Source organism: Anabrus simplex, chromosome 1, assembly GCF_040414725.1.
Source record: "Anabrus simplex isolate iqAnaSimp1 chromosome 1, ASM4041472v1, whole genome shotgun sequence".
NCBI lineage: Eukaryota > Metazoa > Arthropoda > Insecta > Orthoptera > Tettigoniidae > Anabrus > Anabrus simplex.
Genome location: NC_090265.1, coordinates 1,672,323,097 through 1,672,350,908, shown reverse-complemented (window position 1 = coordinate 1,672,350,908; position 27,812 = coordinate 1,672,323,097). Strand labels below are relative to the sequence as shown.

At 40.0% G+C, this 27,812-nt stretch overlaps 1 protein-coding gene across 2 annotated transcripts in view; it reads right to left on the bottom strand.

Annotated features, from left to right (window-relative positions):
* Positions 1-27,812, bottom strand: part of LOC136881738 (suppressor of lurcher protein 1) — a 340,894-nt gene that overhangs the window by 25,198 nt on the left and 287,884 nt on the right. For both annotated transcript variants that reach the window (XM_068229457.1, XM_067154173.2), the window contains exons 4-5: positions 10,333-10,540; positions 2,099-2,340 (exon numbers count right to left, since the gene is read on the bottom strand). In XM_068229457.1, the coding sequence (XP_068085558.1) occupies positions 2,099-2,340; positions 10,333-10,540 (450 nt within the window). The remainder of the gene's footprint in view (positions 1-2,098; positions 2,341-10,332; positions 10,541-27,812) is intronic.

Below are 27,812 nucleotides of genomic sequence, written 5' to 3'. Positions count from 1 at the left end.
TTCCCAAACATTTAGACCGGCGTACCACTAAACCAACAATCAGATTTTCACTATACCACAAAGTAATAAGATAAAATTTAAATTCCATTATTAATCGCCTAATATTAGTAACTAGTCATTATACAATTAATTAATAATATTGTACTTTGATATGGCATAAAATAATAAATAACATTCTAATTATGTAGTAACGATTATTTTGGGAAAATACTACACTTTGGCGAGCCTCCGTGGTTCAGGTGGCAGCGCATCAACCTCTCACCGCTGGGTTCCGTGGTTCAAATCCCGGTCACCCCATGTGAGATTTGTGCTGGAAAGAGCGGAGGCGGGACAGGTTTTTCTCCGGTACTCCGGTTTTCCCTGTCATCTTTCATTCCAGCAACACTCTCCACTATCATTTCGTTTCATCTGTCAGCTCCAGAGGAGTGCGACAGGCTTCGGCAGCCGGCACGCTTCCTTTCCTCGCCGCTAGATGGGGGCTTCATTCTTTCCATTCCTGACCCGGTCGAATGACTGGAAACAGGCTGCGGGTTTTCTCTTTCTCACAACTTGGTGAGATTATTTTTTAATTTATTAATGTGAGGGGAGTCCGGCTCCATAGCTAAATGGTTAGCGTGCTGGTCTTTGGTCACAGGGGTCCCGGTTTCGATTCCCGGCAGGGTCGGAAATTTTAACCATCATTGGTTAATTTCGCTGGCACGGGAACTGGGTATTCGTGTCGTCTTCATCATCATTTCATCCTCATCACGATTCGCAGGTCGCCCACCTGGAGAGCCGAACATGTCCTCGGACACTCCCCGCACTAAAAGCCATACGCCATTTCATTTCAATGTGAGGGGAGGGCCTTCCTAACCAAACACAGCTTCCTCACGTCCGGTTCAATATTTAATACTTTCAGCCTAAAATTCAATCAATACTTCATTCATTCTCGTGTTTGTCTCTTTACAGTGTGTACACAAGTGAAGAAAATGCACTCTGATATAGATAATAATGTTATTGGCTAAACGTCTACTTTTACCGGAGACGCCGAGGTACCGAAATTTGGTCCCGCAGGAATTATTTTAGGTGGCAGTAAATCTACCGTCATGGAGCTGACATATTTCAGCACCTTCAGATATCACCGGACTGAGCCAGGATCGAACCTACCAACTTTGATTCAGAAAAGCAGTGCCTTAACCGTCTGAGCCACTCAGCCCGGCTCTACTCAGTTAGAGAAGTTGAGCTAACGGGATCTCTGATCCTGAATTCTCATTTCAGAGTTTTGGGAAAATCTTTAGCGGACAAGTTGGCCGTGCGGTTAAAGGCGCACAGCTGTGAGCTTACATCCGGGAGATAGTGGGTTCGAACACCATTGTCGGCTGCCTTGTAAATGGTTTTCCGTGGTTTTCCATTTTCACACCGGAGAAATGTTGGGGCTGTACCTTAATTAAGACCACGTCCACTTCCTTCCCACTCCTAGGTCACGTGGGTGGGGGTGGAGGGGAGCGGTCTTCGGGGGGCCCCCGAAATTTGAAAAATGAATGCCAGATGCGCCTGTAATCGCGGCGTGCCATGCTTGGCCTCCCCGATCCTCCGACCTCAATCCGTGTGATTATTGCTTGTGGAGTTACCTGAAGTCGCAAGTCTACCGCGATCGTCCGATCACATTAAGGGTACTAAAAGACAACATCCGACGGCAATTTCTCGCCATACATTCGGATATGCTGTACAGTGCTGTTGACAACATTGTCCCTCGACTACAGGTATTGTATGGCCGACATGCTGAACATGTGTTATAAAGAACATCGTCTTTGCTAAACCTCGATTGTTATGCTAATTATTGTTTGTGTCTCGCATGAGGCGTCATCTGTTGGTCATTTCGTGTAATTTAGATTGGTATCAATAAAACCCCATGCCATGCCAATCATGCATGGCAATTTTTACCTCTCTACTTCCTATATTCCGTGAAGTATTGCCTCGCCAAATGTTAACACCCTCTGTATCAGAAAAAATTGAAAATTTAATTGGTGCTGATGTGACTCTATTGTAACTTGTTTACTATTGTATAAATAAACACAGAATCATATTTATAAGAGGGAATTATAACGTCACCACATACCTTCAGCAACATCGTGTTGCGTCGCTTTTACTGTGTAGGAGTCCACCTCATCGAAGAATACGTAGCTGGCATTGAACCCTGTACCATCCAGTCTGTCATTGGAACGGAATGTTACTCTGAAGAACTTGCGGTCAGACTCTATGTGGAAATCCTTGAGCACCCCACAATGGCGCGAGTACTTGCGGTCTCGTGCCATGAAGTTCGAGAACTCCACGTAGTCGCTGGCGGAAATAGCTTCACACCTGCGACAAGGAAATGAGAACTACATGAGCTGTATTTGTTAGAATATTTGAAGTTTTCAGACTTTCAACCCTTCATTGCAACCAGTAAAACATGGCTTCAAACCTGTTATCAGTTAGGAACAAGAATAATTTGTTTGTAATTTTAATTTGGAGTGATTTAAGTCTTTTGGCTTTGTAACTTGTCTGACTGGCTGAATAATTGATAATATCTGAAGCCATTTCTTTTCAGTTTTGACTCGGTTAATTTTCAAGTGTTAGGTTCTCCAGACTGCCAAAACTAATTTTGAGTAATGAATTTATAAACTATCTGACATCTACTTGAAAAAGGAGCAACTCAGTTAAAATAGTTCCATTCTTGAAAAAACATCATCAGATTCCATCACATCACACTCAAATATTTAGAAATGCACAATCATGTATGTTTATTTCTGATTAAATACTTACGAACTTGAAATGCATTCTAGGCCTGGATAGAGACAAAAGAGAACTTCAATAAGATACGTTCCAGATTTCAAGTTCATAACTATTTAAACAGAAATAAATGCTTATACATTTCTAAATATAAATTTATGAGTGCGATTTGATAGAATCTGATGACGTTCTCTCAAGAACGAAACTCTTTAGATGGTTTCTTTTTCGTATATAATAATATTACTACATGTTTTTCTGTTTTAGGTATTTGATAAATTTCTTTTTTTCTTTCTTTCTGTCTTTCTTTCACCGGGCGAGTTGGCCGTGCGGTTAGGGGTGCGCGGCTCTAAGCTTGCATCCGGGAGATAGTGGGTTCGATTCCCACTGTCGGCAGCTCTGAAGATGGTTTTCCGTGTTTTCCCATTTTCACACTAGGCAAATGCTGGGGCTGTACCTTAATTAAGGCCGGCCCCATCCTTCCACTTCCTAGGTCTTTCCTATCTCATCGTCACCATAAGCCCTATCTGTGGCGGCGCGACGTAAAGCCACTAGAAAAAATGTTATTTATTTCTTTCTTTCCTAATCTGCTTACCCTCCAGGGTTGTTTTTTCCCTCGGACTCAGCGAGAAATCCCACCTCCACCGCCACAAGGGCAGTATCCTGGAGCGTGAGACATTGGGTCGGAGGATACAAATGGGGAGGATGACCAGTATCTCGCTCAGCCACAGGTGCTATGCTGAACAGGCGCCTTCCTGGAGCGTGAGAAAATGGGTCGGAGGATACAAATGGGGAGGATGACCAGTACCTCGCTCAGTCAGCCACAGGTGCTATGCTGAACAGGCGCCTTCCTGGAGCGTGAGACAATGGGTCGGAGGATACAAATGGGGAGGGTGACCAGTACCTCGCCCAGTCAGCCACAGCTGCTATGCTGAACAGGCGCCTTGGTGGGGGATATACAAGGAAGAGGCAAGGAAGTGGCCGTGGCCTTAAGTTATGTACCATCCCGGCATTGGTCTGGAGAAGTGGACAGCAACGGAAAACCACCACTTCCAGGATGGCTGAGGTGGGAATCGAACCCACCTCTACTCAGTTGACCTCCCGAGGCTGAGTGGACCCCGTTCCAGCCCTCGTACCACTTTTCAAATTTCGTGGCAGAGCCGGGAATCGAACCCGTGTCTCCGTGGGTGGCAACTAATCACACTAATCACTACACAACAGAGGCAGGAGGCAGTTTATAAATTTACTACTCAAAATTAGTTTCGGCAGACTGAAGAACCTAACAGTTTTAAAAACTCTTATAATTTGTAAAAAATATCGTCACTGGTGATAAATATCTTCACATTTGTTGTTATTAGGTAAAGGACAGGAACAAGAGGAGATCTTTAAATGTTGTATGTTGGAATATTTGAAATTTGAACCCAAAATTGTCGTTAGTGGATATGGCTTCATTCCCAGAGAGAGTCGAAATATGATCATCGTCCTGATCTGCAGGGTGTGGCAATAAGATGTGGCTCAACTTTCAGAATACATTCCTCAGACGTAGAAGAAGAAAATATGTTATATGGATATGGGTCCGGAAGTGCTTTATTTGTATTTTATAACTCATTTTCTACAACTGTACACAGAACATCAGTCATGAGAAACACTCAGGAACAGAACTTAGTAGCATATCGCATGAAACATTGGCGGCGAACCTAAGAACAACTTAAACCAAGAGACCAAACGCAATACCGTTCATGTAGTATACTGTTCCTACATATCTCTTCATATGGTTATAAGGGTGTTCAGCGGTTGAAGTTTGGATGTAAAGCAGAGGGTATTAAGTCACTGGTAAGACCACATTCAGGGTATTATTCTACTGAACGGGACCCGTCACCAGGATAACTTTGTTCGAGAACTGGAAAAGACCTAACGGAAAGCGAGTGATTTTCGACAACAGAGTATTGTTACGAAAATGTTGCAAACTTTGTATTGGGATGATTTGGGAGTATGTATACGAACAGCTGGACTAAGTGGTATGTTTCGAGCTGTCCGGGGAGAGATGGCTTGGAAAGACATCAGTAGGGGAATGGACTCAGGACTTCTACAGCCTGAGATACCGGCTACGAGGGCTATTTTGACTGAACGAGGAATTTTTCTTTCCCGCAACCTAACCGCACTGCCTATGTCATAACAAGGGCTTCTGAAGGTTGCCGGACAATTGCCGTCACGGACATTTGCGGTCGCGGGACATTTGCGGTCGCGCGACATTTGCTGTCACTGATATAAACTTGTGCCCACTCACAGAAATTCCCCAGTTTTCGCAGGACATTTGCGGTCACTGCAGCAGTGGGTGAGCCTCATTAGCTTAATCTCCGGGTATCCACGCTAACCTGCCTGAGCACCTGCTCGCTCCTTGCAGATCAACATTTTTCTCTCACGGGCATTATCTAGAGATTAATGCCTTCAACCACAAACACCATTCTATACCGAAACTTCCTGATGTGAGCACTGTATTTACTATTGTGTGCTGTAATGGAGTTGACAGTTACTAATCAGGGAAATCGGTGTGCACTCTACAAAGGTTATATGTAGCCTACATGAAGTATAGGGAGAGTCAACCTTGTGTCGTCACCTGGGTGTGTCTGAAGGAGAGGAACAAGCATGAAGGACGGCTGAGGACAAGAGACGAAGAAATACTTCATACCGTCGGTCATCTGTGTGGACCACCTGAAGAAGCGGCCTTCACAGTGAAAAGGCAGGTTCAAGAGGCAAAGAAGAGAGCAAGAGAAGAAGCGACTCCACTATCACAGATCTACGTGCAGGAGTTGGGCGATCTGCACAACAGGGGCTACGACTTAGTCACAGATATGCCAGCTCAAGAAACTTTAAAAAGAACAATGCCTCGGCAACAAAATCATGTACGCAGACTTCAAGTAGAGCCAAAAACAAGTGTTCAGATAATTCTTAATGAAGAGGCGTTAAGGATGAATAACGACAGCCCGTTTCTTTTAGCTGGCGACGGCATGGGAGAAAGAATTATAATTTCTGTGCCGAAAAAGGTAGAGAAAGTCTTAGGCATTGTGCGCAACTTTTTTTTATAGATGGCACGTTCAAGAGTTGCAGCAAACAGTTCGCCCAGATATACACCATTCACGCAGACCTTTGAGGCCGGAGTGATGAAAACAACGTTTTTCCAGTCGTCTTTGCATTCCTACCTAACAAAAAGAAAGAAACTTTTATTCGTTTCTTTCACCTTATCACGGAAGCGGTTCCTCAATGGAATCTTAAGAAACTCACTATTAACTTCGAAGCAGCTACGACATCAGCCCTACGAGAAGTATTTCCATCAGCAGAGTTAAGTGGCTGCTTTTTCTTCCCACATGAAGCAATGTCTGTGGAGAAAAGTACAGGAACTTGGCCTAATGAACGACTCCAAGCAGAACAAAGATATATGTCTCCACATCCGAATGTGCGCTACAATAATAATAATAATAATAATAATAATAATAATAATAATAATAATAATAATAATAATAATAATAATAATAATAATAATAATAATAATAATAATAATAATAATAATAATAATAATCGTATGGCCTCAGCTACCGTGTGCAGACACTTCAATTTGACGCCATCTGGCTGTCTGCTCGTCAATTTCGACGTTCCGTTTTACTCTAGGCCCACTAGATGGCAGACCGAGTAAATCGAAACTCTCTTGGGCGTCTATGGCTGAGATTTAATGAATTTTGTCGGGTAAACACCAAATGTGTCACCAGAGATCTTTTACATGCCGACATCGTACGACGTGGAGTGTCGAATGGACTTTTTCCGCCCTTCAAAAATCCGACGACCTCTACCGGGTTTGAACCCGCTATCTTGGGATCCGGAGGCCGACACTCTACCACTGATCCACAGTGCTTTGGTATTTTTGAAGCCAGATGACGTCAGTGGGGGATGGCTGGTGATACATTCTCAAGCTCCTTCTACATGATAACTTACTGGCTTCTTTTTCTATTTTGTAGACGTATGGCTTGAAAACAGCGAGATACCAATCACTATGTAGAGCTGTTACAAGAAGCGACATCGAACAACAAATGCTGTTGAGGGATGGAATCACAAGATTAACTCTTTAGTTGGAAATCTACATCCTCGATTCGACGATTTGGTGGTTTGTTTAAAGAAGGAAGCAGAAGCGACGAACAGCATGTACCTGAAACTGGAGCTCAACCTTGAAGGTAAGAGGAGGAAGACGAAATATGTGAAGAAAGATGACCGGATTGAATGAATCCTTAAGAAATATGAAGAGACCAGTGACATCAGGTCCTGATTAAAGTGAATTTCTTACATAGAAAAACTACAGTAGCGTAATATTCTTGCTGCTTCAGGTATTCCTAATGTAAATAGTTATGAACAAAGGAACAAAATTATAACGACGCTTACCTAAAGCCGACAATAATAATTAACGAAGCTTAGTTATAGCTGATTTTAAACACGCCAAAATGATTTTAATACAATCATTTTGCCAGTCCAAAGACTGGAGAAAGTGTGGTGGGAATCCGCATTTTAAAACATATAATTTACTGTCGACCAAATTATTGTATGGCCGAGCTCGATAGCTGCAGTCATTTAAGTGCGGCCAGTATCCAGTATTCGGGAGATAGTAGGTTCGAACCCCACTGTCGGCAGCCCTGAAAATGGTTTTTCGTGGTTTCCCATTTTCACACCAGGAAAATGCTGGGGCTGTACCTTAATTAAGGCCACGGCCGCTTTCTTCCCACTTCTAGCCCTTTCCTGTCCCATCGTCGCCATAAAACCTATCTGTGTCAGTGCGACGTAAAGCAACTAGCAAAACAAAACAAAAACAAAAAAAAATTGTATGTACTCGAGTTTGGAGGTTGTGACCCCCTGTGGGTGGGGGCCGCAGACGAAGAATACATCCACGGTATCCCCTACATGTCGTAAGAGGCGACTAAATGGGGCCCCAGGGGCTCACAACTTGGGAGCGTGGGTTAGCATGATCGAACCTACCAAGTTGGGGTCAGAAGGCCAGCCCCTCAACCGTGGGGGCCACTGTGTCCGGCATTTCTAATTCTTTCCCATCCCATTTTCTCTGAAAAGTATGTTAGCATGATGTTAGACTACCATAAATAAATAAATAAATAAATAAATAAATAAATAAATAAATAAATAAATAAATAAATAAATAAATACATCTATACTAATATTATAACGAGGAAACATTTGTATGTTTGTTTGTAACGAATAGACTCAAAAACTACTGAACCGATTTTAAAAATTACTTCACCTATAGAAAGCTACATTTCCAATGAGTAGCATGGGCTGTATTTTATTTTCAAAACAGTTCGTGGTGGGGGGCACGGGGGTAGATATAAATTTAATAGGCTAATATAGGCAAAATATCGAATTTGTCGTATAAGGACGAAACAAAGCTCAATTTAATCCTCTTGGCGCAAATAACAAAAATCTCGGTAAGCCCTACGGGTCCGAAAACAATGTTTTAAGGCTCTGAAACCGACCGTTATGGAGATGTTGGAACCACACTACCCCTGCTCTAGGAATCGGATAAAGAAACGAACGGCCGTAACCATGGCAACGTCAGCTCCAGGATTCTACAGCAGCTAGATTATGCATGTACGTTTGGGCATAGCTGCCAACCAAAATTGATACACATATGACTTACTATCTGGAAAAAATAGACTGTTGTGTAAGAAGCTCATAACACTCCTTTGGGCGGGGATGGAAAGGGAGTGAAGTATAAAAATAATATCCTCGGAGATCTCCGTATTACAGCGACCAGCGGTTGCCGACAGGCCTCCGTTTTTACTACTGGTTTAGGTTTCAGCATTTTGCGGAGTCTGTTACCTATAGTTTAAACTATTTTCTATCAAATCATGAAGTAGTAGTATCACTGATGTTATTGGCACCGATATTTTGGTCACTTTTACGATCCTTGTAAACATGAAAACAACCTATATACTGTACACAATTGTCAAGATGGTGCTGCGCCCATGACTTGAAAAAAATTCTCAACATTTATACTCAGATTCATTATATGATGTGCGACATGAGGACAAGCCCTGAGAATTATAATTCTCCATAATTATAGTAGTTTTTATGCATCGCGTATTTTCTTGATCATTTGTAATAGTTACGAAATGTCGGATCAAACAAATACATTCAATAATATTTATATTTGTGGTACTATCTAGCGGAAGTATACTTACACTAAAGCTGCAGCTTTGTGAAGGGAGCATGTATATCTAGGTGGGAGTGAAGGAAAAACATGGTAGCAAAAGAATTAGAGGTCGACGCTAATTAAGAACTAATATTTAGAGGCCCCCATGAAGAAAAGAAGAGGAAGATACTTACACTATAATTCCAAACATGACATAATTTCTACGTACTTAAGTAAATACACCAGTGATATAAATATCTAATGAAGTCAGTCACACCGATAGTATGAGTAACTAAAGCCAGTTTCTGATAACCCGTACGAGGAACGGGTACTTCTGCTAGTAAATAAATAAATAAATAAATAAATGTAATAAATTAACGATGGTTTAACTTCTGTTTTTCTAAAATAGAAGGACCGGTGCGGAATAAAACAGTGTCTTTTACCTTGCCCTACATTTAATTATTCCACGATAAATAAACAGGAAACTTATTTTTTGAAATATCCTCTGATGTTTGTATACAAAAATTCACTTTGTGGTGTATTAGAGTTGAGCTTGTATATATGCGTGAGTGTTTACATCTTGGTAGCCACGGGACCTTTTCGTGATGGTGGTAATTACTGTTTTTGTGAGAAAGTAGAACGGTGCAACCAACCTCCCTTAAAACTAACCAGAAAAAATGTCTACTAGGTCCGACTCTCTTTTAGGGAGAAAGAATGGAAAGGCCACAAAAGACGTGAAAATGTAAGACAGCCTGAGCTTGGCAAATATCGTACCGTGGGACCCAGAAGAGAACAAGTGTTGACCAAGAGAGGCCGGATAGGAAATAGAACAGAATATACTTATTGAAGCTTCTATTTATTTATCATCTAAATAATTGTATGTTACAAAAAAAAAAAAAAAAAGACATGACTTGTTCTTCTCCTTCAGACTCACCCAGGTGGCGATTTCATGTTGACTTTCCTTATACTTTCCGTACATATAACCATTTGCCTTATTAGTAACTGTCAAATTCATTACAGCACACAACAGTAAATGCTCCAGGAAGTTTCGATATAGAATTTTGTTTGTGTCTAAAGGTATCCGTCTCTAAATAATTCCCACGAGAGAAAAATTTTGATCTGCAAGGAGCGAACAGGAGCTTAGGCAGGTTAGTGGGGACACCCCGAGATTAAGCTAATGAAGCCCATCCCCTGCTGCAGTGACGGCAAATGCCCTGTGACAAGTGGGGAATTTCTGTGAGTGGGCACAAGTTTATCTCAGTGACCAGAAATGTCCGGACACCCTACTGAATAGTTCCTGAAACCTGGACATATCTATGACGTCAACCCACAGTAATATCCCAGAAGAAGTGAGCACTTGTCATTATCTGGAATCAATCTGGAATAAAGGTAAAACTTACGGTAACACGCCCTCCACATCGAAGTAGTTGAAGTGGATATGAACCTTCTCTCGGTTCTTGCCATGGAAGAAGTAGTGGCATTCCGTGTCTCTGGGATACAACCCGGGGAAGTTAGGGCTGGCGAACGAACCATTGCGGGCTGTGCTACTGTTGAAGACGAAGGCACACGGGAAGTCTAGCAGTTGCCGGCCTGAAGTCATCCCGAATGCTGTAACAAAGGAAATGAACATAATCGCATTTCATGTGTTCGTTCTCATACTGATTTAATATGGTATTATGCACAGTATATGGGGCACTCAAAATACGGGTGGTGCAAGGGGGGAAGCAATCATTTGTAAAATATTGTTTTTTTTTAAATTACATAAATTTAAAATAGACATGTACATTTTTATCTCATGCATATTTATCGATCAACAAAAAAATAACCTTTTACATAATCATAGCAACACAAATAATTTAATAAAATTTATGTCTAGAATTAAACAATGAACAATAATAAAATATTAACTTGCTTCACCTGTCCGTTGAGAATGTAAAAATATTTAACATGTAACATTCTCAGCGTATATTTAAAAATCACTTGTATATGACTCATGTTTATACTATTTTAACAATTTTCTTCGTATAAATATTAAATATCTACAATACTTTACTAAAATGCGAGACAAAGTCATTTGTACATAACTTGATCATTATCCTCATCATCAACTATCAGAAACTGTGAACTGGCGTGTATTTCCCACTACGGGAATATTCTTGAAAAACAGGCAGTAAACAAGAGGAATGAATAGTAATAAATCCAGCATGTTCTGTTTCTTAGCCTCAGGAACTAGGCATCTCTAAAGGTAGAGAATTTCCTCATCTGGTACCGAGAATGAAGATCTTATTTTAAGAGTGTTGGCAAATTAATGTCAATGAAATTTGCACCAGGATTTTGACTAGTTTTATTGGTACTTTACTTCGGAGAACATGTACTTTCCTTCTTGCGTCCAACCTAGTTGCATCGGGTACCAACGGCCCTTCACTATCCATTTTATTAATTAACATAGTTATTTAATTTTTCGCACAAATTAAAGTAAGAGTAGAAGAACGACAAAGTTCAAAGTAACCATCAAAAGCAAAGCAAAGTAACCTCCGTACAGGCCATGAAGGCCCTTGAGGAGTGGAAGGTAAAGACTTCCACCATTGTTAACCTCGACACGTGACGGGGTAGAGTGGTTAGCTCTACGCCCGGCCGCCTTTGCCCCCAGGAATTAACCTGGTACTCATTTTTGGTGTAGGCTAAGTGAACCTCAGGGCCATATGTACCTCCGGAAGTGGAAATCTCATTTCTTAAATTTTACGACTTCCTGACGGGGATTCGAACCCACGTCCTTCCGGGTGGACCGAGCACGCCTTTACCGCCTCGGTCAGGCAGCCCCTAAAGTAACCATCGCACTTCGCTAAATGAAGTGGTCTTGCTTCACATATTTTATTAGCAACATGGTCACCCATTTTAGTGTTCTGGTAAAGCCTTATCATTTATACAATTAAATAATAGTTTCATTTCACGAGTACTGGAAAAACCGTAGTGGCAACATATGCATGTATTTTGAGAGTTATTCTTCCACACTTTCACGAGCCCATACAGTCATTTCCGCAAAAGTCTTCAGTTGTATTTTTCAAGTCCTGATCAACCTGTCTAAATTGCATATCGCAGCGGTTATGACAATGAAGCGGGATCACAGTTTTACGCTACTATTAATATCGTGATCAGAGCACCAGCATGTCCTATGTTGTGCAATTGACGACCTCCCCGGAATAAGGATGTAACAAACACATTTTTGAAAAGTGAGATTTCAGTGGAAAAAGATTGTATCATCACGCCTTTCTGCAGTGGTGTCATCTTGTGTCTTACACTTGAACTTCAAACTGGTTTACAGCCAGCAGAACTTTGTACTCCATGGTGTGAGGATGGAACATCAGTCAAGATGATGGACAGTGCTTATGTTGGTTCATCATCAAGTGTAATGGATCATTTAAATAAAGGCCATAGATTAAATCATATCTATATTTTGAAATATACTCTTGACATTTTTATTGTTGTTACTTTTACCGGGCGAGTTGGCCGTGCGTGTAGAGGCGCGCGGCTGTGAGCTTGCATCCGGGAGATAGTAGGTTCGAATCCCACTATCGGCAGTCCTGAAGATGGTTTTCCGTGGTTTCCCATTTTCACACCAGGCAAATGCTGGGGCTGTACCTTAATTAAGGCCACGGCCGATTCCTTCCAACTCCTAGGCCTTTCCTATCCCATCGTCGCCATAAGACCTATCTGTGTCGGTGCGACGTAAAGCCCCTAGCAAAAAAAAAAAATGTCGTTACTTTTATTATTATTATTCTTTTCTTAATACCGTTGTTCCCACACTTGTGGGTTCGCGGGTGCGAACTGTGTTGCACACGTGGATTTGGCCCTGTTTTACGGCCTGATGCCCTTTCTGACATCAACCCTATATGGAGGGATGTAATCACTATTGCGTGTTTCTGTGCTGGTTGGTAGTGTAGTGTGTTGTATGAATATGAAGAGGAAAGTGTTGGAACCAACACAAACACCCAGTCCCCGAGCTAGAAGGATTAAACAGATGTGATTAAAATCCCCGACCCGGCCGGGAATCGAGCCCGGGACTCTCTGAACCGAATGGCCCTCAACGCTGACCATTCAGCCAAGGAGTCGGACTGTTGTTCATTATTACACTAATATTATTTGCTGTCATTTTTATTTCAAGTGCATGTGCAGGATTTCTCTTCTCTTACATACAAACGTAAGACATACTTCCAATTCATACATTATTTGGAATACCTTCAGTTAGGGCAATAAAATATTTTTAATAGATGAACTCGTTTGTACACTTGGATATGCAATTGGTTCAAGTAGTGTATACCATGAAATAAACCCCAAAATAATCTTCCTCTCTCCTGAAGAATTACTCTTTGGTTGGTTACATCCTTATTCCGGGGAGGTCTTCAATTCACGAACCATCGAGAAGAGAATTCACATTTACCGGGCGAGTTGGCAGTGCGCGTAGAGGCGCGCGGCTGTGAGCTTGCATCCGGGAGATAGTAGGTTCGAATCCCACTATCGGCAGCCCTGAAAATGGTTTTCCGTGGTTTCCCATTTTCACACCAGGCAAATGCTGGGGCTGTACCTTCATTAAGGCCACGGCCGCTTCATTCCAACTCCTAGGCCTTTCCTATCCCATCGTCGCCATAAGACCTATCTGTGTCGGTGCGACGTAAAGCCCCTAGCAAAAAAAAAATGAATTCACATTTTAAAAATGCATATGCATTAACCGGGTTTCTAAGGGCCGTCCCTTGTTGAGAAGCCAGTAACGATGTCATTCAGATATTGCGCCCAATAATAATTACACTTCATGACACCCAAACAGATAACAGAATATTAGACAGTTTCCACGGGTGCAAATTCATGTGACCGGGGATCAGAGACGTCCAAAGTCCTCGAAGCGACCCATTAAAAACTGTAAAAACACTGAATTTGCCAAAGGACAAAGAATAGCCCACTAGTTGTTTGAAAATAATTGAATTGTTAGTTTCGTAAAAAATACTAGTGGACTTAATATAACATATATTAACACAAATCAGTTATGTTAAGGATGTCATCATAAACTCTAAGTGCCGGGCTGAATGGCTCAGAGGTTTGACGCGCTGGCCTTCTGACTCGAGCTTGGCAGGTTCGAACCTTGCTCATTCCGGTGGTATTTGAAGGTGCTCAAATATATCAGTCTCGTGTAGGTAGATTCACTGGCACATAAAAGAATTCCTAAACGAACTAACTAACTAACTAACTAACTAACTAACTAACTAACTAACTAACTAACTAACTAACTAACTAACTAACTAACTAACTAACTAACTAACTAACCCCATGGCATTACTGCCCTGAAGGGACCAGCATCACGTTTTTTGATGAAATATAATAATAATAATAATAATAATAATAATAATAATAATAATAATAATAATAATCCGATGACACTGGCTGAATATAAATATGATTGTTGCACTAGAGCACTAAATAATTAACCAACTACACTACAATGGAATTTATACATACACGTTAGGATACTAACAGTTACTGCAATCACGACTACTATGGCACTGCACTATTCCACTGATCACAATCACAAGCGACAATGACGACATTCACGATAACAATTAAACAGTGCACGCACAAATTTCTCTCGTCTTGCACAAATTTCTCTCGTCTTGCCCAAATCTCAAAGCATAAAGACATATTTAACAATTTAACCACCATACAAATAGTCCCGTCACCTTATGGTTACACTTTGAATATTTATTTTAGCGTCTTTATAGAAATGAATTGTTTAAATAGCCAATATAATGGAATTCATTGTTTTTTAACTGTTTTCGAATTAATCTCTAACAACAGCTAATGCAAGACGGGGAGGAAAAAAGCCGAGTCACATTGTAAAGTGGCTGGCAATGTTGCTGCGGGCTCTGCCGGACACAACATACACCCGCCTGCACTCATCCTTCACCTGAGAAGCCCATATCGTCCTTCAAGGCTTCAACCGCACTCCGCACATTTGCTTAACTCTAGGAACCTACTGAGGGTCTGACACGGTCTGACAGCCTTTGCCATATTTTTGAAAATAATAAAGTGAAATGTTTATAGCCAAAATAATAAAGATAACATTGTATACCTGAAGAGCACACCGCCATAAGTTCGACTTCGCCATATTTGTCCATCTCTTTATGCAAACAGTAACAGAGTGAAATAATGTTAAGTGTTTTGAAAAGGCGGTGGGACGGCGCCCAAAAGCCCTCCATGCACGAACCGCCACTGCTGAGAGGTGCTCGATTTCTGATGTTTTCAGTTACTCCCAGTTCCTGTAAGTCGTCCTTCACTTCTGCTAGCCATGGTGCCCCTATCTTCTTTTTCTTCTAGTAGTTGAGAAGCCGGTAGGTCATCCTAGTTAGGTTCATCCTCTCCCTGGCTACTCTTTTAAATATCAGATCATGAACATAATTTAATTATTTTTAAACTTTGTCATTTCAGGCAATGTACATTTATGGGGAAAGCTGAATAAACAATTTATGCATAATAATAATAATAATAATAATAATAATAATAATAATAATAATAATAATAATAATAATAATAATATTAATAATAATAATAATAATAATAATAATAATAATAATAATAATAATAATAATAATATTGGGAAAATCTTGAACATGACTTTACATGTTGCCACAAAATTACACAGTTCATCTAAGCTATTTGAACAGAAATGTGGTGAACACATAATGGTAACTGCAACTTCAAAGGGAATGAGTTTAGCAGAAATAGAAATTAACTTTCAAGTGGGAGATACTAAAATGGAACATTTCGTGCGATGTATATTTTCACCGGATGGCAGAATAGTGGGAGCAATAATAGAATCAAAATGTAGCAAATCTAATTTAGGGAGTCCTCAGTTGCAATTTACAATATTTCACTTGAAGGAAGGAAGGCTGCAGAACAAATTATCTTGACAACGCCTGCCTTCAAATAGACTCTGCTGTAAACAGTCACGATTGAGTGGGTCCCAAGAACGTAATAAAGTCTTGAACGAGAAGGCAGATACAGCCCGCATATGTACGTAAAACCATATACAAACAAATTATAGGTTTTCGTACCAAATCTTGTCTTATTCTTGGCTGTCACAGTACACAAGGCAAGTCGTCTTGAAACTGCTACATCGGACGTTCTCACCACTCTGTGCTGTTGGTAAGAGAAGGAACTATGCTACTGCCAGGCAACTCCGGTTTAAGGCATTTTTGTTATTATTATTATTATTATTATTATTATTATTATTATTATTATTATTATTATTATTATTATTATCATCATTTCGAATGGGACACTTGAGGATCACGATGTTCAACTTTTCCGCTTAGTGAGGGACTTAATGTTTGCCCAGTACTCGCTCATTCTCTGGCTATGTTTCTACCTTCATATATCTTAAGCTGCGTTTACACTAGCGAAACTCCCTCGCGAAAGTCGTAATAAAGTCTTGAACGAGAAGGCAGATACAGCCCGCATATGTACGTAAAACCATATACAAACAAATTATAGGTTTTCGTACCAAATCTTGTCTTATTCTTGGCTGTCACAGTACAGTAAGTCGTCTTGAAACTGCTACATCGGACGTTCTCACCACTCTGTGCTGTTGGTAAGAGAAGGAACTATGCTACTGCCAGGCAACTCCGGTTTAAGGCATTTTTGTTATTATTATTATTATTATTATTATTATTATTATTATTATTATTATTATTATTATTATTTCGAATGGGACACTTGAGGATCACGATGTTCAACTTTTCCGCTTAGTGAGGGACTTAATGTTTGCCCAGTACTCGCTCATTCTCTGGCTATGTTTCTACCTTAATATATCTTAAGCTGCGTTTTGTAACGGTTCAAATCCCGTTACAAGATGATATCTGTATTTTTATTATTTTATCTGTATTATTATTATTATTATTATTATTATGTTATCTGTGATATTGTTACTATTATTGTAATTATCAGTTTTATTCAATTCGATTTTGCAATGCCTGTTGCTTGCAAGATTGTACTTAGATGTATGCATATATACGTATGTGTAGAATAACACTCAATACCTGTACAGTGAGAATTGTTGTATATATCAGAGATTGGATGTGACGTTGGTACATTGTGCAAGATTGGTGGCGATTCTGCCAAGTCATTGCCAAGTCATGGCTACGTCATCGTGAGCTTTTAGAATATGCGCTCAGAGAGTCGGCCGCCCCGGGCTATTTCACAACTGTATGTAATATTTGCCGCGTTGTGGGAGTATGTCATTGTTATTTCTGGAGATTACGTAGCTGTGTCAACCAACGTCTATAAAAGGTGAGTGCATATTGTAGCGTCAGTCATTACTTAAACGGAAGCAGTACAGTGAAGAAGTCTACTAGATCAAGAGGCCTTAGTTGGTCAGTCAACGAGTGTGAACGAGAGATGGTGAAGACTCAGTGAGCCATTAATTATTGGTCATTGAGAGAGTGAGACCAAAAGGTTGGTCGCTCACTCAGTTGAAGACACGGACGCAAGGGCTTACCATGGAGTCAGAGAGGGCAACCCTGGACCTGCCAAGAGGTAATACCATATTGACTTACAAAGAAGTCAGATGATATGGAGAAGAAGCAGTCACAAGGATGTATCACCAAGTTAGGCGTGACACATCTACAGTAAACACCAGATCAAAGGAATACGTCGTAATTACACTAAAAGTGTTGAAGGTACAGTCAAGTGAATCAGTGAGGGAAATATTTCGTATAAATTGTTAAATGTCCGGTCAAGAAGAATTCAAATTCATGCCTAGTTTCTTTCAGTTGCAATGTCACAATTTCATATTCTCATCTGTTTTATCGCAACAAGACTCACTATTTTTTGATATATTATTTAAAGAATATATATTGTTCTATCAAACGAATTCATAGTTTCATTTCTTTGACAGTAAAATATCTTAACCTCAAAATTAATGGGGAAACCGAACGCCAATCTCCTTTTCCCAGAACTTATATGGTATGTTGTCAAAAGTAAGCTTATTACCCTACACCCTAGAGATAGTTAAGAGTCTCATTCTATTATTGCTCCACTGAGTGGCAGCTGGCTCCCTTCAAATGACGTATGTGTAAGTAAGCAGGTAACAAGTAAGTGTGAGTACAAGGTCCGACGAGTGTGTATTTTATTTAATGAATGTTAATTTTCAGATTTTCCATTTTAAATGCAGATATTCAAATTTTTCAAGTTAAATGCAGGTTTATAATATTTGTAAATTTAGTCAGACAGTTAAGAAAGTTACAGTTTACACTAGCGAAACTCCCTCGCGAAAGTCGCTCGGGTGAAACTTACTCGCTTCGAGTGAAATTTCGCACTACCCAAAACAGAGCGCAATTCAGAGCGAAAATTAGCGCGAGTGGGGCGAGCCGCCTTCGACAGGCCTGAACGCTTCCGTTCTTGTTTTGTCCCTCCAGCCGCTGCAGCCGCATTTTCCATCATATCAATGTTATTTTTGATCAAGAAAGGGAAGAAGAAAATCGGCGCCCTCGATGATGGTGGAAGAAGTCAATATGGAAACAGCTTTATGAGAGAAATGGTACAGGAATCCATTGATGATACAGTTAAGAACTTCGTCTGCATGAGTACCCAAGATTTGGGACAACTCGTTTCACTGATCAGTCAAAAAGTTGAAAAACAAGACACAACATTCAGAGAAGCAGTAACAGTGAGAGAAAGGTTGGCTGTCACACTGCGTTTCTTAGCAACTGGTGATTCGTACACAAGTTTGCAGTATTTATTTAAAATATCGAAGTGCACAATATCAAAAATCGTCCCAGAAGTTTGTGATGCGTTGATTGAAACACTTCAGGATTATGTGAATGTAAGGATAATAATTAATCACATTTAAAACAGTAAATCGACTGTATTTAAAAAAGTCAAATGAACAAATAGGAATGCTAATAATTAAAAATCACAAAATATTAATTCAATTTAGAAATACATTTCGTATCCAAACCGCACCCATTTAAAAATAGCGTTTGATATATTTGTTAATTGTTGTGGATCAATACAAAAAATGTGTGAAAATGTAAAATAAAGATCAAATAACGGAAGAAAAAATAAATCACAAACCAAGTAAAATTAATCACAAGCGCAATAGCCCATCTAAATATGACGAATGCAAATGTTCAGGGCTTGTACCTTCTGAATGTTGTGTTTTCTGCCCACTAGTGGAAGTTTTTCACAATGACCCAAGAATGCTTCAAAATAGGTACCGGTAGGTTCAAAAAAGTAATGAAATGACACAATTTTGCATTATAAACCAATAGTAATAGCTTAGCTGATCCAGTAACTCTGCTCTTATTTTCTTTCGATCCTTCACTTCAATATGATCCCAGTAGCGCTTTCATCTGCGCTTTCAGTGTAGAAATAGGAAAGTTTTGTTGAGAACTAATATCCTTCCACGCATCTTCTCTTTTATTGCGATTGAAATAGTTTTTGTTTTTCGGATTCCACAAAAAATCTCTATTTTTTTAGAGCTCGATGAGCTGCAAGTACTGTTCTTGATTCATCCCTCGCGCAACTACGGGGACCACGTTTAAGAGCTGGAGTCCATCCGAAAATTTGTGTTCGACGAAATAGTGTTATGTAAAAAAATGTGGGTGACGCGAGGTTACCTAGCAACAGTGCTTTGAGAACTGCACAGGCCGTGCATCAGTATGTCATGGCCATCCATTAATACTTCACATCACAGCCCGCACGGCTGTTAGGTAACAACGCGTCACACATTTTATTGAAAGACATATTTATGATCATTTGATTTTACCAAAGAGAAATTTAAAACGTTTGTTTATATGAGTCAAGAGGCAAGTTGCCTCCAAGCTTCTCCACGTGTTGTTAACTTTCCTTCAAGCTGTGTCCACTTTTCCGTCACGTGACTAACTTGACTCCACTACTGTCCAAGTGTAAATCTCAACTTACCCTTCACCTCACTTGACTTCACCGCCTGGTTTTAAGGCAAAATGTTCTCAAAAGTGAGCAAGTGAAATTCAAAAGAACATTTTAAGTTGTTAGAAGTACACGAGATATACGCAATTTTGTGGACTCTACAGCATAGTGACTACGAGTAAAAACAAGCAGGATGGTAGGTCTGAGAGAGTTGTCTTCGAACTGAAAGAGCCAGGATTCGTGACCTAAGCTCTTCTCAGGTACACCTCAAATGGATATGAGCTGCATGCGAGATATGAGATGCTTTTAGTTAGAGATGTACTTCCTTTCCTTATATTTAACCAGTCTTAACCTAGAACGCTCTTAATAATAACTAATTTTAAATGATGTAAAAACAGATAACAATAACATGAAGTGAACAAATTTGTTAACAATAATAACAACAGTGCGATTATGGGTAGAAAAATCAACCCTAATGATCATATCATATATGGAAAAAACACGTTATACATACATAAAAACCTATGAATATTAAGTACTAGATATACTAATTAAAAGGACATCACAAAAATATATGCATTTCAATAGGATACCGAAATATCGCGTTCAGTTCAGAGTTGAAAAGGAATAGTACGAAGAAGAGGTAGAAAATGGTCTGTGAAAAGAAGAGGGAAATACTGATGAAGAGGAAGTAGGAGGAGGTTTATCCAGATCATAACTACATGATTCATGTGCTGCCGTACCTGTCTAACTGACAATCTTAAGTTTCTGGCAATACCGGGAATCGAAACCGAGCCTCTGAGGACGGCAGGACTAGCCGTTATACTACGGAGGTGGACGACGTTGAAATTTATTCTGCATAAATACTGCAAGGATTTGAAACTGCCGTCACTAGCCAGATAACGAAATGTTAATTCAAACTTTAATATAGAAAATAGTGCCATTCTCATCATATTCCAGATATGTCAGCGCCAGTAAAATCCAGCCATGTGAATTACTTTATGCATATTTATTTGGCAATTGTAAATTCGTGAGTTGATCATGCAAAGTTCAGCAAGAGATAATTTTTGTTTATATGTGCCTATCTTAAAATAAATGTCAAGCCTGTTTTCAAATTGTTTCTTTTGTATTGTCGTCAACCCTTGTCCTTTAAATGCCTCTAAATTTGAGATCTGTCGTATGCTCGCTGAGTTACACCTGGTAAATAGGGGCAATTTCGGAATTCGGAATTCGTGTAATTAGGCCAATATTGAATCTACAGTATCATTATATATTCATGGAAAAGAACGTTGTTTTAATCGTAGCCTGCGGGATATTCACAGTCGAACCCGTTATCAATAGGTAGATTTCCCGTTTCCGAAGTTATCGATCCTTATATGCTCGGGTTGTCGACCCGTAGGCTTTGAACGACCTTTAGTGTCGAATATTAGATTGTAAATTTCTTTGTAGGATATAATTTGGAGTTTTCATTGGGGTATAGTTCTTGTTTCAATTTGAACTTTATGATTTCGACGAAATAAATTACAGCATGTTTTACCTCCTTTATCTTGCTGAGTTCTCATTCACGAATATGTACTCTAGATCCTGTCCCGATACTGTATGATAATTTTGTTAGACATATGTGTTTTCCGGACGCCCCACGCAGCGTCTCCGCTGAGCTAGGCCATCTGGGACAGGGGAAAGGTGCATTATACTCATTTCAAAAATTGACCTACTTTTCAATTCTTTTCACCCCTTAACTGGATTTTTCGAAAACAAGCAGTACGTGTTTTGTTATTTTTAAAGGAGATTCCGAATCAAATTTTTACGTTTGTAACATGTTAAATGCATGAGATATACTCATTTAAAAATCCACCCCGCCTTTTCACTTCTTTCAACCTCTTAAGTGTATTTTCCAAAAACAAAAAATACATTTTTTATTTTTAAAGGAGATTCAAGATATCAATTTTCAGGTCTTTATACTGTTCAGTTTTTGAGATACAGATATACTCATTTTAAAAATTCACCCCCGCCCTTTTCACACCCATTGCTAAGGAATGTCAAAACATCCTTCCGTAGCGAACACCTACACTCTAATATAAATGTAACCCCAAAATTTCATTTCTTTATGTCCAGTAGTTTGGCTCGGCGATTATGAGTCAGTCAGTCAGTCAGTCAGTCAGTCAGTCAGTCAGTCAGTCAGTCAGTCAGTCAGTCAGTCAGTCAGTCAGTCAGTCAGTCAGTCAGGACATGTTATTTTATATATAGGTGTTATTTTAATAATTTCAGTTAACATGTAATTTTAACGTAGGTATGTACAGATATAGAGGTGAAAAACTTTGTGTAAGTAGTGCATTAACCGAACGAGTTGACCGTGCGGTTAGCGGTGCGCATCTGTGAGCTTGCATTCGCGAAATAATGGGTTCTAACCCCGTGGTTCTCCATTTCCTCACTAGGCAAATGCTGGGGTTGTACCTTAATTAAGGCCACAGCCGCTTCCTTCCCACTCCTAGCCCTTTCCTGTCCCATCATCGCCATAAGACCTATCTGTGTCGGTGCGACGTTAAGCAACTTGTAAAAAAATAAAAATAATGCCTTAAACTGGTTAGATGTAAGGGAAGACCTCCCGATCTTAATCTTACCAGAATCAATCAATCAATCAATCAATCAATCAATCAATCAATCAATCAATCAATCAATCAATCAATCAATCAATCAATCAATCAATCAATCAATCAATCAATCAATCAATCAATCAATCAATCAATCAATCAATCAATCAATCAATCAATCAATCAATCAATCAATCAATCAATCAATCAATCAATCAATCTCGCAATAGCTTTATACGGTTAGTCAAGTATGGATGTATATTGTCGTAAATTTTATTTGTTCTTTCCTTTAAAATTGATGGTTTGCAAACGAAAGGATATTTATCTTCCAAATTATTCCTGATTGTTCGTACCACGAACGAAGGAATCAGAAATGGGTGGAGATCACAGATAGCGTGAAAATGAAAGTCTCCTTAGGACTTGCTAACCTTATATCCTCGGGGTTGAAGAAAACAAGAGTTGACCAAAGAAATCGGAGAGCAAGGGTGGAATTGAGGAGCCTGGCACACGTAATTAGAAGCAATGCATGAAGCAGCAAGGGGCTCTACAGTCATCAACAGCTAGATAAGTCGTATGGCGACGATGGTATTGGAGTGGCAAAGAAGCGGTCGTGGCCTTAAGCAAGGCAGAGCCCGGGAAACCACGAAAAAATATCTTTAGCTCTGCTGACATCTACACCCCAAGCTCCGAGTAAGTAAACGACTGATAAAACTCGTTGAACATGTGAATGGTCACATACTACCTCAGCACATCGAAGAATGCCACTCCATTGAAGAGCTCCATTGTGCCGTCTACTGTTCTGGTGTTGTAGTGTTTAGATACTTGGGACTAAGAACATGGCCTTAGAAAACTCAACCCGGCGGGCTCGAGATAATGATCCTGCATGGATGACAAGATTCAAGGAAAAGGTGTAGACCATCAGGGCCAACTTAGGACGTCTCTCTCAGTATAGAAAGAAGATCAACAGATGAAAGAAACTGGTAAAAGAAGTCAAGAAAATCATTCGACCACCCTGCGGGACCTATCCCACGATAAACTGACAGACATTATAGACCTTAATATCCAGCGACTGAACGTGGTTTCTGATAGACTGCGAAGACGAAGAGAAAATATGAGGAGGCGGCAGGAAAACAGGATCTTACAGACCAATGATAAAGCATTCTATAGATCTCAGCTGACAAAAAGTAAAGGACAGAATATCAAGTTCCAAGTCAACACAAAGTTGAAAAATTCTGGTCGTACAGTTGGAAAAATCCTGGAAATTTTCAAAGTGATGCGTGCTCGATGGATAATGAGAAACTGCGATCTCAGACCATTAATAAATAAACGCCATTCCAAGTGGGAGAATAACATCTGAGGATTTGGAAGAATGCCTCCAGAAACTAGCGAACTGGAAATGACCACGTTCAGATGGGGTGCATACTTACTGGTATAGAGTCTTTACAAGCACAAATAAAGTACTATGCAGTCATCTGGAACATCTTGAAAATTCAGAAGTTGCATCAGACTTCTTAATTAAAGGTATCACCTACTTGCTGCCTAAGGACGAAGATACCAGTAATTCCTCTGAGTACAGATGTACCTGCCAACTCTTTTCAAGATATTTACGTCGATACTTGGATTCTGAAATCTACAATCACTGCCTAAATGCTGAAATCCTGACAGAAGAACATAAAGGCTGCTACAAGAACTCCAAATGGTACAAAGGCCAACTTATAATTGACAATGTGGTAGTTGTCCAAGCCACCCTCAGGAAGAAAAATCTCCACGTAGCCTATATGAACTACGAATAATAAGCCCTTAAATTCAGTGTCACATGATTACCTCGTGAGAGTCTTCAGAATGTAAAACGTACATCTAGCACGACTCCGACTTGGACAGTACTTCCAAATGAGGGAAATCAACATCAGGAGAGAAATAATCCAAGGTGACTCTCTCAGTTCCTTGTGATTTTGTCTATTTCATAACGCACCGAGCCGAACATTCAACAGCACAGGCTATGGCTGCAACATAACGACATTTGAAACGAACCACAAATTAAGTAGCCTCCTCTAAATGGATGACCTTAATCTATATGCCGTTAGCAGTGACGAAGAGATTTTTCTGATGATATACACATGGAGTTCGAAATAGAGAAATGTAAAGTTGTCGATCTGAAACAAGGAAACTTTGAGACTACTCACAGATTTCAGATCTCTGGAAAGGAAGTAATGAAAGATCTCGAAGCAGGAGAATTTTACATGTACTTGGGTTTCCATCAGCTTAAAGAAATCAGTCACTCAGCCATCAAAGAAAGACTAAAGACTGCTTCCCTTGAATGAGCCACAGCTGTTTCAAATGCAGGAAAAAAGTAAAGAAAATTAACTCTTTCGCGATCCCTGTTCTCATCTACCCATTTGATGTCATTAAATGATCTGAAATAAATTTAGTGGACTTGGAGAGACAAATGCCTGACAACAAATATAATTCATCAGCCTAGTTCTGCAATTGAGCGTATGTACTCACCACGACTGTACGAAGGAAGAGGAATACTCAAACCTCAGGAAGATATGCCACGAACTTACGAAGATACTTCCATTCAAAGCAAGATCAAAATCTATTCCCAGCTGTCTGTTGTGCTGATGATAAGTTAACTCCACTCAATCTAAAGCATATCGACTGCTCTTCCAACACTTGCCGGCACAGAACTATGTACTACAGCAAGCCTGGAAGCGGAAAAAGCTTCATGGTTCATATCCTCATCATCTAAGTCAACCATCTGTTGACAGACGGAAATTCACTCTCTGGCTAAAGTATAGCTACCTCCACGGAGAGATAGAAGGGTTCTTGATAGCAATCCAGCATAGAGTCATAAAAACTCGTAACTACCGCAAGTATATCTTGAAGGAAAAAGTGAACGACACAGGCAGGAGCTACGGAGAAACAGCTGAGACGGTGGAGCAAATTGTGGTTGCATGTAAGGTCATGGCAGGTACAGACTGTACTCAACGGCATGATGAGGTAGCGAAAACTGTGCACCAAGAGCTGGGAATGAAGTCCGGACTTACAGATGAGAAAATCCTATATAGTGAGTGCAGACCATCTGATGTGCTCGTAAACGAAAGATTCAAACTGTACTGGGATCGATCTTTGCATACAGACAGGACCATAAGGTCAATCAGGCCAAATATTGTCTTTATTGACAAGCAGCTCGGGAAGACTGATCTGCTGAATGTGACAGTCCCTTTCAGATCACAATATCCTGTCCAGAAGATTGAAAAGTACACTGACCTTGTAGCAGATGTTCTAAAAATGGGGGGGAAAAGACCTAGTAACAGTGATGCCTTTAGTCATCTCCACCACAGGACTTATGGTCAGAAAGCTGTAACAACAGCTGAAGGATCTGTACATCGCTTGTATACTTCAACAAATGTAAAAAGCTGTCATTCTAAACACCTGCCGCACGACAAGAACATTTCTATCACAGCAGTAGAGGTCGGGAGAACTTGACAACAGTCAGTCTCCTGGTCAGCGAACCGCTATGGCGAGTGAAATAATAATAATAATTGTACCGGGCGGTACACCTCTACGACGCAAGTTCAAATCTTGCGCCAATTTAATCTACTCTACAGGAGAAACCCTGAACTTTAAAAACCGAACTAACTCTACGGTTTATCAGAAGATGTCACTGAGTGTTTTTGATTTACTTTTGTTTTTCAGTGATCAAGAAGTGTGGACATTCTCTAACACATGTCTCTACTAAAAACTATGATTACGCACTCTGGTGCGAAGGAATGAACTTTCTTGAAGAAATTTTGTATTCAAAAGTTGTTGTCTTTACTAAATTTTGTTCTTTTATTTTTTGGGTTGGCAATATTAATCCTTCCTTCCGCCAGTTTTGAACTTAGCCAATCCCAAATTTCATTAATTTATTGTCAGCCAATCATGTATGTCTTCTTCGATATGGATATGTAGCTCTAAGTTATCCAATAAAGTTGAGGGGGTGTGTCTACTCATTCTTGCAAGGTCTCGAATTTTCCGCGAGGGTATAAAAACTGCTGATTTTCCTGTCTCCTGGCCACTAGTATAACATCGAACTCAGTGTGTGAATATGTAGCAGGGGGTAGGAAGCGCCTCGTTCTTCAGACAGCAGATCTTCAACAAGGTAATGGCCTTTTAGCATGTTTATTTCTTGCTAGCTCAGCAGTTTAACTCTCGGGGAGGGTTCGAAACCTTTAATATGTGACCTACCACTTTAAAATGTAAATTCCTCTTCTGTCTATGTGAAAACTACAAATCTCTTTCACTATAAAGCGGGGATAGAGAGTGCTTTTCCCTCTCGAACTCCCCTTCATTTTGAAATTGAGGTGACCACGTTTTTATAACCGTTTCTTCTCTTCCTTAATGTATTAAAGTTTTCTCATACGGGTCACCTCCCTAGCTTGGGACTAGCCCCTGTGTATCGGCCTAGAACCACTTAGGTTTGAAAGGTGTATTTTGGAGTGCAAGTTTACGCCTCCAGTTCTTTCTGTACTTCGGGCCAGTAACTCATCCTGATGCTTTGTTTTCTTCATGCAAAGGCCCTGTAGGTTGGGCATTAGATACCCCTGTTGCACTGTATGTGTGCCTTGAGGGCAGTTAGGAGTAAGGGTTGTTGTGGCCTTTGATAAGGCTTGTAAAAAATCGAGAGCAGGTCAGCTCTTTCTGGTATTTTGGAAGGTGCCTCTAGGAGGCCTGACATTATTAAGTGGGAGCAAGGGCTCCATGTAATGAAGGGGTTTTCTGCCCTTTGTTAAATTGTGGGTGTGAGCTGGGAGCTCAGACTTTGGGGCTTGAAGCCCAGAATTTGTAAGTTGCTGTGTACCTGATTTAACTGTTGTTATTTGTTGTATGCTCAAAATTCTATGTTAAAATTGTTAAGTTTTGAAAATATAACCTTGTTGAAATTTTAATTCGAACTTTTGTAGTTGAGACCTATTCCAGCCCGCACCTTCTTTCACCTCTAACTACCACGGAGATCTCCGTAACAATAATAATAATAATAATAATAATAATAATAATAATAATAATAATAATAATAATAATAATAATAATAATAATAATAATAATAATAATAATAATAATAATAATAATAGCGCTTTTCACACACCTGTGGGGTAGCGGGTGCGAACTGCGTAGCACATGTGGGTTTGGCTCTGTTTTACGGCCGGATGCCCTTTCTGACGCCAAACCTACATGAAGGGATGTAATCCTTATTTCTGTGGTGGTTGGTAGTGTGTTGTATTGTCTTAATATTAAGAGGAGAGTGTTGGGATAGACACAAATAGCCAGTCCCTAAGCCAGAAATCATAAGCGATTAAAATCAACGACCACGC